Source organism: Diaporthe amygdali, assembly GCF_026229845.1.
Source record: "Diaporthe amygdali strain CAA958 chromosome Unknown NODE_17_length_903054_cov_64_435670, whole genome shotgun sequence".
Classification (NCBI taxonomy): Eukaryota; Fungi; Ascomycota; class Sordariomycetes; order Diaporthales; family Diaporthaceae; genus Diaporthe; species Diaporthe amygdali.
In genome coordinates this window covers 23,175-37,554 of record NW_026517037.1, presented here as the reverse complement: position 1 = coordinate 37,554, position 14,380 = coordinate 23,175, and the positions used below count along the sequence as shown (strand labels likewise).

Sequence of the window (14,380 nt, the reverse complement as noted above, 5' to 3'; positions counted from 1 at the left end):
CTGGGCACGCCATGGGCATGGGCCTGGACCTAGCTCGTTTCTGGCGGCGGATGCTACCGAAATGGGCGTGCCAGGCGGTGGCTGATTGGCCTGACGGGCTAAAGTGCTACGCGATGCAAACGCGTGCAAAGAGCTTCAGACGCACAGCTCCATGGCCTGTGTGGCGTTTTGCGCGTTGGTCGAATCGAATTGGGTGCGGTGATTGATGACATCGCCCTCGTGGTCCACACTGCACTTCTGCACTGCAGCTCTCTCCAGCTCTCTCTTCAACTTCATTCAGTCCCCAGCGAAGCCTGGTTTCCTCTGATCACAGTTCTGCTGACCACACCAGACGAGACCTTATTAGACCTTTTCGACTTCCCTTCTACGCACTCCAATCCGCCTTGAATCCTCTCATCTAGTCAACTTCACCACCACCAACCATTACCTTTGCCAATAACCGCCTCTACTCCTAACCTCAGTCTTCATCTACAACCTCGAACTCTGAATCCTCACTCTGTACGATAGCTAACTCCCCAATTGACGCCTACGACTCCTTGAGAGGCCATCCGAGGACTGGCCCAGCTACGAAGGCCATGGACATGAACGATGGCCGTCTCCAGTCCAGCCCCAGCACCAGAGCCTTCTCTCCTCCACCACCAGCACGCCACATCAAGCAGAAGCGTGCCCCTTCAATAACCCCAAGGAAGTTCAATGCCTTCTTTGCCCGCCGTTCGACGCGTCTGGCACCCAATGGGGCCTCGGTTGACCAGAGCTCACGTGCCTTGGGTGCCATCACTGGCTCGGCCATTAATAGACGCCAACGCCATATCAGAGACGCACCCATTCCACTCAAACCTCTAGGGATCCGTAGCATCGGCACTGTCCAGGATGAGAACGATGACGACGAAACCGAGGACGAGACCCCCAGACAGGCCAAGAGACGGAAGACGGGCCACCACACTCCTCCCGACTCATCACCCATCAAGCCTCCACCACTCTTTCCGTCCTCGCCATGTACGCGGGATGCCGACCCTGCTGCCGTCAAATCAGCATTACTCCTAAGCCCCCTGCAGTCTCTTGCGGCTAGTAGCCAGATAACAGAGGAGGACATATCGGATTTCGAATGCGACCACGATGACTTTGACGATGACCCTGAGCCACCGAAGCGCCTCAAACAACTCACCCACAGGGGAATCGGAGCCCAGCTCTTCCAGCGCCAATTGGGAGGAATGCCTCAAGCAGGCCGCTCTTACCTGTCGACACCAACATCAGACTGGCGCTCAGAGACGGCAAACTTCAGCTCAGGCCCAACTGACGCCCACTTCTGTTCTAGCCACGAGGGTCTGGCAAGATGTATTCCGTTTTGCACAGCCTCGTGCAACACCAACAGTCTGGTTGCCGTCGGCGATGAGGAAGGCCGTGTACGCTTGCTGGATTCGTCTTCCAGCGCACGTTTCGATAAGATCCACCTGTGCTTCCAGACCCATGGCAATGCCATCATCGACATGGCCTTCTCTGAAGACGACCAGCGGCTGGCCACAGCCTCGGGGGACCAGAGCGGCAAGGTGATCGATATGATGACCCAGACGCCCATATCCATACTTGGTCAACACACTGCCTCACTAAAGCAGGTCCGCTTCCAGCCCGGCCAGTCACAGGGAAATGTATTAGCGACGTCGGGTCGTGACGGGAGCATTCAGATCTGGGACCTCCGATGCAATGGCGGAACAGCCGTCATGGATAACATCACCCTGGAGCGAGAAGCAGGACTCCAGTTCACAACCATGCGGAAGATCAGCACCGGCTGCGTCGTCAATTCCTTCTTCGGCGCCCACGAGGCCATGCCACGACACCAGACCCGCTCCGTGGGCCTGCTCACCACGACCACATCAACCGACCACCACCCAGACATAGCCTCGCGAGGTGAGGTCCCCGGCCGCATCGGCGAAGTGTCGGTGACGGCCCTGCAGTGGCTTCCCTCGGGCCGCGAGCACCTCCTCCTGTCGGCATGCGAGGCCGACGCGTCCATCAAGCTGTGGGACATCCGCTCCATCCACACGAGCCGCCATCACCGCGCACCCACGCCCCTCAGCTACACGGCCACGCCGGCCTCACACACGAGCTGGCGCCACTTTGGCATCTCGTCGCTGTCGCTGTCAACCAACGGCTCCAGGCTGTACGCGTTGTGCAAGGACAACACCGTCTACGCCTACAGCACGTCGCACATGGTGCTTGGCCCGCCGCCGGGCACCGCCCCCGCCAAGCGGCCCAAGCACGCCCCCGCCAAGCGGCCCAAGCACGCCCCCGCCGACGAGCTACCCGGCCCGCTGTACGGCTTCCGCCACCCTTCCTTCCACGCCACCTCATTCTACGTCAAGTCGGCCCTTCGCCCGATGCGCGACGGCCGCAGCGAGCTCCTCGCCGTCGGCAGCGCGGACAACTGCCCCATCCTGTTCCCCACCGACGAGCGCTACTTCAGGCACGAGCTCGAGGCCGCCGCGCTGAACGGCGCCGACAACAACCCCGACGCGACGATGATGACGTCGTCCTTCTCCCGCCCGGGAACGGCCAGCAGACCGGCACTGTCCCGCACGAACTCCTTCGTAGCCCGCCCCGGCGCTACCGGCGGAGGCGGCATCGGCAGCAACAAGGACGGCTTCCCCATCATCCGCGCGGTCGGCGGCCGGCGGCTCGGCACGCCGCTGGTGCGCGGCCACGAGCGCGAGGTCGGGTCGCTGTCGTGGACGGCCGAGGGCAAGCTGGTGACGGTCGGGGACGACTTCATGGTGCGGTGCTGGTCCGATGGCGACGTCAACGCGGGTGAAGACGAGGAGGGAGCAGGCGAGGCGGGAGGCAGGCCCAGTGCCCGCGAACTGAGGACCAAAGGCGAGGGCGAGGGCCGCAGGTGGGGATGTGGCTGGGCTGATGTGGGGGGTGACTGGGACGCTGACGAGGAGGATGATGATGAGTGGTGAGCGAGTGACAGAGTGAGTAAGAGACGAGCATGGGCAGGCGGCGGGTTGTCCGTCGGCACACGAGTTGATGATGCACGCGTGTGTGCGTGAGACCCCTCGGGACAGACGAGAAGGGCTGGCACGAGCAGACGACTCCCCACGACATTGAAGGCCGCACTCATTTGGGCCATTTGGATGTTATTGTCACAATACAGGTTGGAACAGGCGAGGCATTTCTTAGAGCATTGTAGCATTTCTGGATTTGGGAAGGCGTCAAACATTGGCATAGGCACAGGCACAGGCGCGGTGTGATACGGCCTTCTTGCTTCTTCCGTGGGAAGAGGGCGCATTCCATAGGTGTTGATGGTGTGGTGGCGGCATCTGTAGATGGACAAGATAAAATAACCCATAAGCCATGAAGCCAAACACATATTTCACCATGCAAAAAGTGCTTCTCTTGGGGATCATCTGAAAACTTTTGGTCGTCACTAGGCTATTCTCAGCTGCTTGCTAATAGGTCTCTATCTCATCCATAGGCTACCAGCGTCTCTACAGCAGGCTCTATGGGAGGCTTTCTCTATACCACAACATCTATCTTAGGTTGTGGGGGTATCGGGTATCACTCGTGATGTGGTGTTTGTCCTATATGTCCTGTGTGTCCTGTATCCTGACGTTCGATCTCCACTCGCTCGCCGGTCTCAAGGCTTTATCAAACGCCATAGCGCATATAATTTATGCGGTGAATGCTCAAATGCAGAACCAAACCCTCAGTGCAAATCTAGAATGCTCGCTCATGCTTCCCATGGTAAAAGAATAATCATCAGTCCTTCCCCACGAAGCCAGTTGTCGTGCCACCATCGCGCCGCCGCACGTACAGATATGCCGCGAAAGCAATTGCGATGCCGAGTAACACAGTGACATTTGAGACAACGGTGGACAGGGCATAGTCGGGCTTTCGCCTTGCTCTCTCGGTCGTTGCCGCGGATGTTCCAGCGCTCTTCTCAGTTGGCACAGCAGGGGTCCGAAATACTGGACAAACCTGAGACCTCAAACCCACACTGTTTCCGTCATCATCGACAGTACCGTCATATGCTTCTGTGCCGGGTCTTGGCACATTGCCATCGGCGTCCAGCTTGCTATCATCGTCGACATCGTCGTACCGGATCGTCCGGAAGCCATCTCCCGGCACGACCGCGTCGTGAGCTAGACGTGAGCTGGGATCATCTTCCTGGATACTCTCACTCACCCAACTTGACGATACGGATGACATCTTAGAGCTACCGGATAGTCCAGGTGAGTAGGCGTCAGTGAAGGTCCTGGTAGTAGTCGGTTGCCCTCTGGCCGGTGCCGACAGCGCCGTGGCGGTAACAGAGCCATCCGCACGGCCCGACTTCCTCATCGTCCTCAAGAGCCTGGCCTTGGCGATATCAATGCTATCCCTTAACCGGGACCCGATCCCTACCGGTTGCGGTTGCTGTTGCGACGAAGGGCTGACGGCTTTCGCAGCCTGGCGCCGTGATTGTCCCTGCTGCGCGATGCCGGCCCCGCCACCGCAAATCTCGTCCAGCTGCCCCACCACCGCCTCTAGGTGCTGAAAGACGACCACCGACTCAGCGATGACATCGCGCCTCTCAGGCTCGGTGAGCGCCTGCTCTGCATCAGCGAAGCGCCGCTTGAACTCGGCCTTGAGGTCCTTGGCCTTCTGCCGGGGGTTCTCGTGGCCGAGCGGGGTGTCGAAGTCGAAGAATGAGAGTGGCAAGGTGACTGATGGGTCTTCCATGGCGAGCCCATGTTGTCCTGAATCATATTCAGAGGACGAGTGCCGCATTGATCCTCCAGACCCCTCAAGCTCCCTTGTGCAGGGCACCATGCCAGGCCTGATAGGCTCTGGCACGGTCAGCCAGAACTCGGCCCGTAGGTACATCAGCTCCATGCGGATATACGATCCGCCAGACAGCAGGGCGAGGTACAGGCTGTAGGCATACGCGAGCAGCAGATGCGGCCTTGCGTCGACGACCTCCTTGATGTGTACAAGGAATGTGCCAAGCGCGCCAGTAGTCCCTGCTGACCGTAGCTGGTCGTCTACCACGTGCGCTGGCCAACCTGTCATGGCAGCGATGTCGGCCTTCACACGGGCGGTGCGCAGCATGTTCGGCCAATATGCCGTCTCGAGTACTTGCCGGAGGCGCTCTGTGACCTCGGTCGGTGTTGCCTCATGGCTGAGATTTGGACTGCTCGTGCTGATGTTATTGTGGAAGGGATATGTGTATGGGATGGGGGCGATCTCTGTGTGGATGCCCAGGATGTTTTGCCAGAGGGACTCGAAGGCGATGTAGACGGCGCCGATGTGCAACAGACCGCTGACGTAGGTGGAGGGGTTGTCGGCCTGGGGAGGTACGGCGTGCGGCATTCGATCGAGGATCAGCCTGTTGATCTTGGTGTGGCTCGACAAGATCGCAGTGTTAATGGAATTTGCCAGAGACCGCGACTCCCCGTCTGGGGATATATTTGCGTTGTCTGCCATGAGGGAGGTAGGTATGCTTGTACTCGGAATTTGGGATGTTGTCGCGATTCAAGGTTCAAGACATGGCAGGAACAATGTCTGGCAAGCCGTACGAGCTCGATAGATATGGTAAGACGGAGGATGACAAGCTCGAAGTGATGGCATTCGGTCAATATGGACTTGTGGGACCTGGGTGGGAAGCTGCAGGTGAGTCGGACGCGTGACTGGCGATCTCGGTGTGTTTCGCCTTCGGTCGTGGACTCGAGGGTTGTGGGACGGCACCCACGTCACACGTCCTGGATAGGGCTGGGTTCACAGACGGCAGCTGGACCTGAGGAGAGAGGCTGGGTCGTGGTGGGTATCACATGAGCTTAGGCACGCATGGGAATGAAAATGTTGTGCTATGGAAACGCAAACCCGAGGGTGTTGTAGGAGAAGGAGGAAGAGGTGGTGGTGTTGAGGTACTCAAGGTTGAGCACAGAAGATGTTTTGCCCAATGGAAGGAAAGGATGACGATACTTGAGAAACGCCAGGTTATGCAGTACTGATACAGAAACAAAAGATGAGACTGAGACAAATCAGGCTGGTTGTGGAATGGAAGGAAAAAGAAGGCAAAGAAAGAAGTCGTTGGCTTCATTGCCATGTGAAGAACAGAGACACGAGATCAGAGATCATCCCTCCCCCCACACACCAAACAAACGCCAGGCACTTGCTCTGGCGGCTGGAACGGTCAGCTGCGATTGGATCAAGCCAGGCCAGGACAAGGACAAGGACAAGGTGAAGGAAAGAAGGAGAGAGCCATGACGAGGAAACCGGTAGTCTGGTGCGGTAGTGGCTCTCAACGGTCCAGACCGTCACGACCGTCACACGGGCACGAGGGTCAGTCATGCAGCCAAATGCAGTCACGGAGGAAAACGAGACGGCGCGATGGGACTAGCACCTGCACTTGCACCTGCACCAACACTAACACGTTCGACCTGCTCTCGAACAGGCCCGATTCGGCTCCGAGCTGATGAAGGGAAATGGACACTAGAAGCAGGTGCTGGAGTGATATCATTTTACGCCACAGTCGAGCATCAAAGCCACAGAAAGGTTACATGGTGAGCAAGGTAAAGGGAGGCAAACGAGAGCAGATGAGGCTGGCCGTCAGCCAGTCAAAAGACGGTGGCGATTCTAGAATCGGCAGGAATTGGAGGACCCACTTTATCTGCTTGGAAGTCAGGAACTCTGTGGAGGACAGGACCCGACAGAAAGGGAAAGGGCCTAGCCCGTCATCGCCCTTTCTGCACCAAGGGTCCCCCCGATGAAGTCATAAGGCAGCTGCCCTGGTGGGGGAGGGTGGGGCTGTCCAAGTCCAAGGGTCGTCATAACCCTGGAATGTCGCCTCAACCTTGGACATGCACAAATGCTATCGACATCAGATCATGGGCGAATCTATCCCAGAATGACCAGTCGATACAATGTGTACATGATATCTCCTACTCAGCTTTCCCTGTCTTTCCCACCTTCCTAGGTGCTATGGAAGAGATGCCATCATTCTGTCTCCACTCGTTCGCTCCGTCTCTATTTCCCAGCTGCCCTTGCAAATGTTGCTCGCCTCGGGCTTGATGGCAAGCAGACCTTCAAGTCTCCCTAGTCATGATCGACTCATACAAGTCTGATCGACTCAACATCTAGAGGCTCATCACTCCCGATCTCTCCGTCCATGACCCCGTGCACATAGCACTCGCCAATCACACTAAAGCAAGGTTGGGAACCGTCTTCATCATCCTCGTCACTTGCAGAGGCCTTGTCACGCAAACTCCAGTACTGAGGATGGGAACGGCCTTTCATCAAGATGAAGGGCAGCTCCGCGCCGCCTAGAAGAAACACGTGATTCCTCTCCCTGCCCATGTTCCCCGGTCCAATGCCCATGTACCCTTTCCTCGTCACGAAGAATGTGCGATTACTGCAGGCATGACACAAGGCTTCGTAGAAGCGACGGGCGTCTGGCGCTTCTACCTGACCGGTCTCTTCAGGGACCTCAATGGCAGGGAAGGGTGAGTCCACACAGTATTGCTTGCGAAAAGCCTCGTAATCTGCAATGTGCCGAGCGCGCTCGGCGGTCCCTACGCGTTGTCCGTGCCAGTTATTCCCTCCAGTGATCGTCCAGCAGAAAGCCTCGGGAAGACTAGTACCCCCTGGGTAGGTGCCTAGCTTCTCGATCATCTCTTCCCAGGCCTCAGATAGAGACGAAATGATGTTAGAGATGAGCTCCCTTGAGTATAAACCGGTGATTTGCTTCACCGAGTCGATATGGGTGCCGCAGACGAGCAGTGCTGACCCCTCGAAGGTCACTTCTGTATGGGGCATTTTTCTCGATGCGGAGGGTCGTTCCTGGCCGGGCCTCGTGACTGGTACCAGAGACCTTGAGGAGAACACTCCCCAGTTAGGCACCCAGGTTGGAAGTGTGTTTTGGGGGTTGTCCAAAGGTTGATGTAGCAAGTATCGGTCATACTGGACAGCACCAAGCAAGTGTAAACTGCCAGGCGTCTGGGCCAAGATCCTCTTTGCGACTTCCACGAATACTTGCGAAGTAGTTTTCGAGTAATCAGGCTCGAAGAAGCACTGACCAATATCAGGATCTGCTTCCACCGTTGGAATACCGGTCAGAGCAAACACCTTGTCTCTAGGATCCGTCGACTCGAACGGCCGCGTCAGGGACAGCAGCTCGTAGAAGGAGATGGGCTTGGCGGGGGGAGTGGCCCTGCTGGCCGACCACAGCGAGTACATCAGGCTCGCCCTGTAGACCCCGGGGTGATAAGAATATTGCTCGTGAGCATATCCCCCCCGTGACCGCTCGACTCGGCCAATCCACCTTGAAAGCACCTCGTACCCAATGTTGCACAGCCAACCAGCCGAGAACCCGACATCCTCCCACGGAGCCGTCGCCGGACCCCAGATCACCCGGGCCGACGAGGCGAGAACGACCTCCTGGAGGCACCACATGCGGCCGAACCACGCCTTGTCGAAGAGGCGGATGAGGACGCCCCATACCGGAGAGTCTGGTGGCGGCACTGTCTCAAGCTGGCCCTGATGGATAAGCCGCGCCAGCTCGAACGCGATCTGCGACACATGCGCGTCATCCTCGTCTAGGATAATCAAGACCTGGCTGGCTTGCTTGAAGATCCTGCGCATCATGCGGACCTGGCGACTTCTCTCTCGCCTGTCCTTCTGGTTGATGCAGAGCGCGTCGGCCCAGATGGAACGCGTTTGTTTTGGGTCACGAAGTCTCAGGAGGGCCCGGTACAGGCTCTGGGGCAGGCTGATAGAGCTATCTTCATGCATCAAGTCCACCATCCTCGTTCCCTATGCGTATGACAGGGCTTCATAGCTGGTTATCGGATCACCAAGGTGGACAGAACGCAGATTAAAGACCAATGGGTCTGTATCCGTTCCAGGGAGGAGGTTAAGGATACGAATCTCGTCCTCGCCAGACAGTGGTGTGTATGCGTATTCCGGAGCTGGCGCAGGCTCGGCCGCACCGTTTAGTACGGACTGAAACCACCTCCGTTCCCACTTATCCCAGACTTTCAAAGGCCGGGACCCATCCAAAAGGCGAGGAACGTAAGACCTTGAGACCAGGTCGCTGAAGTCGAGGATGGCCTTTGCCTGCACGTCCTTCCACTCCACTGGTTCCAGCGGTTGCTTTGCTGCTATCACTTCGGCCTCGGACCATGACACTGGCTTGGGGAGTCCCCGGAACATCTCCCACCTTATGACATTGTTCTCGGCTGCCGCTGATTGGAAAACATGCGATTCAACTTCGCTCGATGGTTTTAGCCATCTTGGGTGCTGGTTAAGCGGGTCCTTGGGCAGAGGGCTGTTGTTATCATTGTTCTGCATTTTGTTGATATATATGGACAAGTTGACGAGAAAGCTCAACCGCGGCTGAATTGAAGGGCTCTCTGTGCTTGTGAGTTTCGGTCCTATTAAGAGTCCTATTGGGCAATGCCCCCACTTTATCTTCTAGGTTCGATGTCTTTGCAATCCCAGTCAGCAGAGAATCAGGCTCTCACATGTTGCATAAATAGGTTTCCCGGTCGACAGCCCATACAGCAGATAATATAGTAAATCAAACGCTTCAACAGTATAAACAAACTTTATAGAATCCTGCCAAACCCATGATTTTGATGACACAGACCCATCCATCTGCGACGCATTATACCCAGCCACTGGCAGTTATCCGAACACATCTCAACCCATGTAGCAAGTGAGTTAAGCAAATGCTCACTCGTGCGCTGCATACGTATTTGATGATTCAAACCTAACACCATCTCGCTTACAGCTCAAAACATTTGAATTCATGGCCGCTGTGATGAATCTCTGTCACGTGCATGTAACACTTGAAGCAGAGATCAAAATCATCGCATTCCTCATTTATGCAATGATAGTACTTCCACCGTCTGGGCTATACAGCCGTTAGCAACTCCTTTATAATTACGAAATTCAAGTACTTTCTCCTGGGTCCATGATGACTTACCAAGAAGCATACATCACACCACCCATCATCGTGGGCTGCGGGTCCATTCGGCAATCCCTCAGCCTTGTCATCCGTGTCGGGAAGGCTCTCAAACTCCTCGCTGTTGGTTGTGCTGTGCATCACAGCAATGTGGCGGGGCGTCCAGTCATGTCCCGTCCGGGCCTTGGGATCCGCGCCGATGTCCAGCAATTTTTGGATGACCTCCTTCCGCGGCGACCGGCATGCCCAATGAAGCGGTGTCCAACCAGCTTCATCCCCCTGATGAACTAAAGCCTCAAGATCCTCCTCAACGAGGATTTTGTGGATCTCCGCTACCCTACTTTCCGAATTGGAGATAGCTGCATAGTGAAGAATGGTAAGGCCTTGGCTGTCTCGACTGGCTTTCCACAGCTCCGGGAGTTGTCGTGGATAGAAATCATTGGTATCTTTCCACACTTGCTCTACCAGGCCCCAGCTTCCGTGCTGTATGGCTAAGTGCAGCGGTAGACGCCCGGCGATGTCTCTGACGAGCAATGAGCGACTAGATCGTCTAGTCAGCCAGGCCACCACAGCCTGATGGGTATCAAGACGAGCAGCGGCATGCAGAGGCGTGGTGTATCGACCACCTACGGCCAGTGGAGACACCCCGCTCTTTTCAAGGAGTTCCAACACGTCGATGCAAGTATCTGGGGCCTCATCCGATGTATGGAACCCGACGACAGCAGACTGGATCGGAGTTCCGTATTTGCCCATAACTGATCGTGTTAGGGCTTTCGGGACATGTTCGAGACACAGCTTGATATTGTCGAGCTTCATTACAAGGCAAGCGGCATTGAGCATATTCCCATATGTTCCGGACTCGATATCGAATTTGGCTCCATTCTCACGCAATCGATTGATGATCTGGCTTTCGGCGCCGGCCTCTATAGCGGCATTCAAAGGTATGCCACGGTCGGAAACTTCTTCATTGATGGCGAACTTTCCAGCGGGGTGCTCCAACAGTATCTCCAGAAACTCGAGGCTTCCTAAAGCTGCTGCAACGTGCAAAGCCTCACCGACCGATTTGTACTTATCCGAGTCCGAGTTAAACCACGTGTTCAAGATAAGCTTTACCAACTCGCTCGCGCGTCTCCTCATTGCCCTGATGAGGGCCTTAGTCGGTGTGAGGCCGTCTTGATGCTTTCCTTGTATGTAAAAATCTAAAAGCACTTTGCTGACGGCAAGCACGGAGAGCCCACAGGACAAGTCCAAGAGGCTAGAATAGTGAGACCACCGTGTGGGCAGCCTCATTCTGGCCCCCTTCTCGAGAAGTAGACGAACGATATCTGGATATTCATAGAAAATAGCCAAGCCCAAGGGGCTTCTGCCGCCGTCTTCTTCGATGTCTAGCGGGACCCCGCTATCGGCAAGTATCTTGGTGGCTTCAAATTGTCCCATTCTTGCTGATGTATGGAGGGCGGTCTCGCCCCAGGAAGACTTGCGCCCTGTGTCGGCGCCTCGCAGGATGAGAAGCTCTATCATCCTCGAGTGGCCACCTTTTACGGCCGACCAGAGGGCGGACCCTCCATCCGCGCCGCTTTCGTTGATGGGACAGCCCGAGTCGAGAAGGTACCTCGCAACCTGGTGATACCCATTTTGGGCTGCTGAAATTAGAGCCTTGGCCTTTTGCGAACTTTTGTAGTGGCCAACGAGTGCTTTGACAGCTTCCAGATGCCCTCCTGCACAAGCGGCGGCAAGGGGCACATGGCCCCAGCTGTCCTCTGATGCGAGATCAGAGGAGGCGCGAGTGAGGACCTCAATGGCATCTGTGTGACCTCGATAGCAGGCAACGTGCAGAGGATTTGCTTGACTTCGGCGGTTGCATTGGTTTGTCACGGCACCTTTGGCAATGAGCTCTTTTATGAGATCGGTCCTCCCCGCTCTCGCAGCAAAATGTAGTGCTGTCCTGGCCCAGTTTTCTATGATATTAGGATCCGCGCCACGCTCAAGGAGGAGTTTTGCCACTTCGCAAAGATCTCTGACGGCGGCGGTGACAAGAACCGTGGCGCCCTGCAAATTGGCCATGTCTAGAGGTGCTATGGGGCTGTCATCCTCCAGTGCTGGTGGAGATGCTTCGGTGCACTCAGCATCTGATATACTGATCGAGAGCTCGTCATGACAGGATTCGCTGGTAGCGAAGAGTTCAGCGTTGCTGAGGGCACCCTGGCTAGTCGATCGCGGCCTGATCGTTTGTTCATGCTCGAGAAGCCCGCGTTCCTCTGTAGCGGCGGGGAAATACTCGATAATCAGCTCTGCCACGCGCGAATGACCCTGCTGGATCGCAAGGTGCAGCGCGAAGTCACCATTTTGGTCAGCTGCTGTAACATCAACACCGTCATCCAGCAGGGCCTTAGTTGTCTTGAAATGACCGTACAAGGCGGCAGCGTGGAGGGCCGTCTGTTCGTCTTCGCCATCACTGCTGTCCTTGTGAGCCCCGCTAAGGACGAGAAACTGCGCAATGGCCTTGAAGCCGCGGGAGCTGCTAATGAATAGCGGACTATGGCCATCAGAAGAAAGGGCATCAAGACAAAAGCCGGCCTCGCAGACTTCTATCATGCACCGCAGATTCCCGTGGTAAGCAGCGCGGTGAATCCGAGTCCACAAACGACGAGTACAACCGGACTTCTGATTTGGCACAGCTAGTTTCTCCTTCAAGCTGTGACTGTTGAGAATTTCTTTAAGTGTTTCCTCGTCACCATATTCCACCGCTCTGTCCAGCGCGTCCGAGAACCAAGACTGCTGCCCCTCCCATGTGCTCATAGCCAGGAGATCCCCACGAATGTTGTGCGATGTAACGGTGTTGCATAATACCTGAGCGGTTAGCTGGGCCTCGGCCATTATCTGCCAGTACTGATCTTTGAGAACTGATAAAGCTCTGGCTTTGATCTCTTCATGCAGCTCACCAGATGTCGCGGCGAGAGCTCTTGCAATCGCCTCTGGCTCTATGACATCCAATTTTGTGACTAGGGAACCAACAACGGCTTTGTCACCAAGCTCAGAAGCATGGATCAGAAGTCTCCCAGGCCAAGACAGGGGGGACAGACGGCTGGCAAGTTGGTAATGGGTCTCCAGATCCTCCAGTTTGTCCAGATTCAAAGAATTTTGTATCACTTCGAAGCCACTAAAAACGACATCAGTTCTCTTCTCGGGTGGAGCAGAAAGAATCTGTATGAGGTAGAGCCACCGATGCAAATTCGCGTGGTCCTTTACAAAAGACACAAATGGCTCTGATTCTTGGTTGTTGAGGGGGCGATCGCTCGTGATACCTGAGCGATAGTGAACCATCCAGTTCCGTGCGGCATACTCCGTCAGAGTGCGTTGAGGAGTTGGCCTTTCATCAATCACTACCTCGCCATCGTTTGCTTGGCTGGAAGAGATGTCCTGGTCCGCGCTGGACTTTTCTCCATTCTCTTCGCTGCCATCTTCCGAGTTATACGCTGCTCCGCGTTTGGGCGGGTTGAAGATATATGTTACCAGAAAGGCGGTGCACGACTGAGCGATATGCTGATGGGGACAAGAATTTGAACCAAAATACATCGATGAGAATCCCGATAAGAGTTGCTGCATCTGGTAATAGGGGGTGCGAAGGAGAACATGGCCCAATTGGATTTCGGTAGTCTCCGATATACCCTGGAGTAACCGGAGTGCCAGTCCGTGTTGAATGTTGATCACTGATTCAGCCTCATCAAGGGCGAGGATCAAGTCTAATTCGTCCAAAGCCAGCGGTCGCATCGCAAACGCGATCCATGTGAGCATGACGAACGTTGGCCTTCCAAATGTCGGAACACGTAGCGACAGAATTTGTAAAGGCAATCCATCTGAGTTGAGTGATGGATCGGGGTGCTCTGTACAGGCCCCCACGTCTTCAGGTTTCAGATCTAGGGCAACTTGCCCTGTGCTGTCAATGTGCAAGTTGATGTCATCGTTGAAGGTGACGACCAGTCTGCACATGGAGTCTGTATCCCGTTGGCATGAGAAGATTTTCTGTAGGGCCTTCAGGCATGTTGGGGTCTTGATAGGTAGGAACCCGTAGGTGGGGATTCCGATCGGCGCGTGTATAGCATTCCTCAAGCATACCCAAAGGCATCTTTCCTTCCACGACTTGGTGTGGCTACTGGCAGCATCGATGAGTATGGGCATCAAATGCTGAATGTGCAAAAACACCCGTGGTTGCTGTGCGGTGATTTGTTTCAGAAGGTAGAGGTAGATATCCGCTTCTCCAAGGTCATCGTGAGTGTTGATGATTGGGCATGAATTCCACATTGCCTTGTGACATTGATGAATAAGTCTGGCAATCGAGGTCAGGACTTTGGATGAATCTGTTTGGGCTTCCAAGCGAACTTTTGCGAATGTGTGAGGAGTCTTGGCTGCTATCCAATCTACCAGTCTGGAGTCGTTGAA

General features: G+C 55.5%; 2 protein-coding genes across 2 annotated transcripts; one reads left to right on the top strand and one right to left on the bottom strand.

Annotated features, from left to right (window-relative positions):
- Nucleotides 1-575: 575 nt before the first annotated feature.
- J7T55_004977 (uncharacterized protein) lies at nucleotides 576-2,957 on the top strand (the record flags this gene model as incomplete). The annotated part of the gene is made up of 1 exon (XM_053144330.1): nucleotides 576-2,957. The coding sequence occupies one exon, from the start codon at nucleotides 576-578 to the stop codon at nucleotides 2,955-2,957; it is 2,382 nt and encodes a 793-aa protein (XP_052992702.1).
- A 799-nt stretch (nucleotides 2,958-3,756) lies between these two features.
- Nucleotides 3,757-5,460, bottom strand: J7T55_004976 (hem oxygenasemulti-helical; the record flags this gene model as incomplete). Its single annotated transcript, XM_053144329.1, has 1 exon — nucleotides 3,757-5,460. The coding sequence occupies one exon, from the start codon at nucleotides 5,458-5,460 to the stop codon at nucleotides 3,757-3,759; it is 1,704 nt and encodes a 567-aa protein (XP_052992701.1).
- Nucleotides 5,461-14,380: the final 8,920 nt, after the last annotated feature.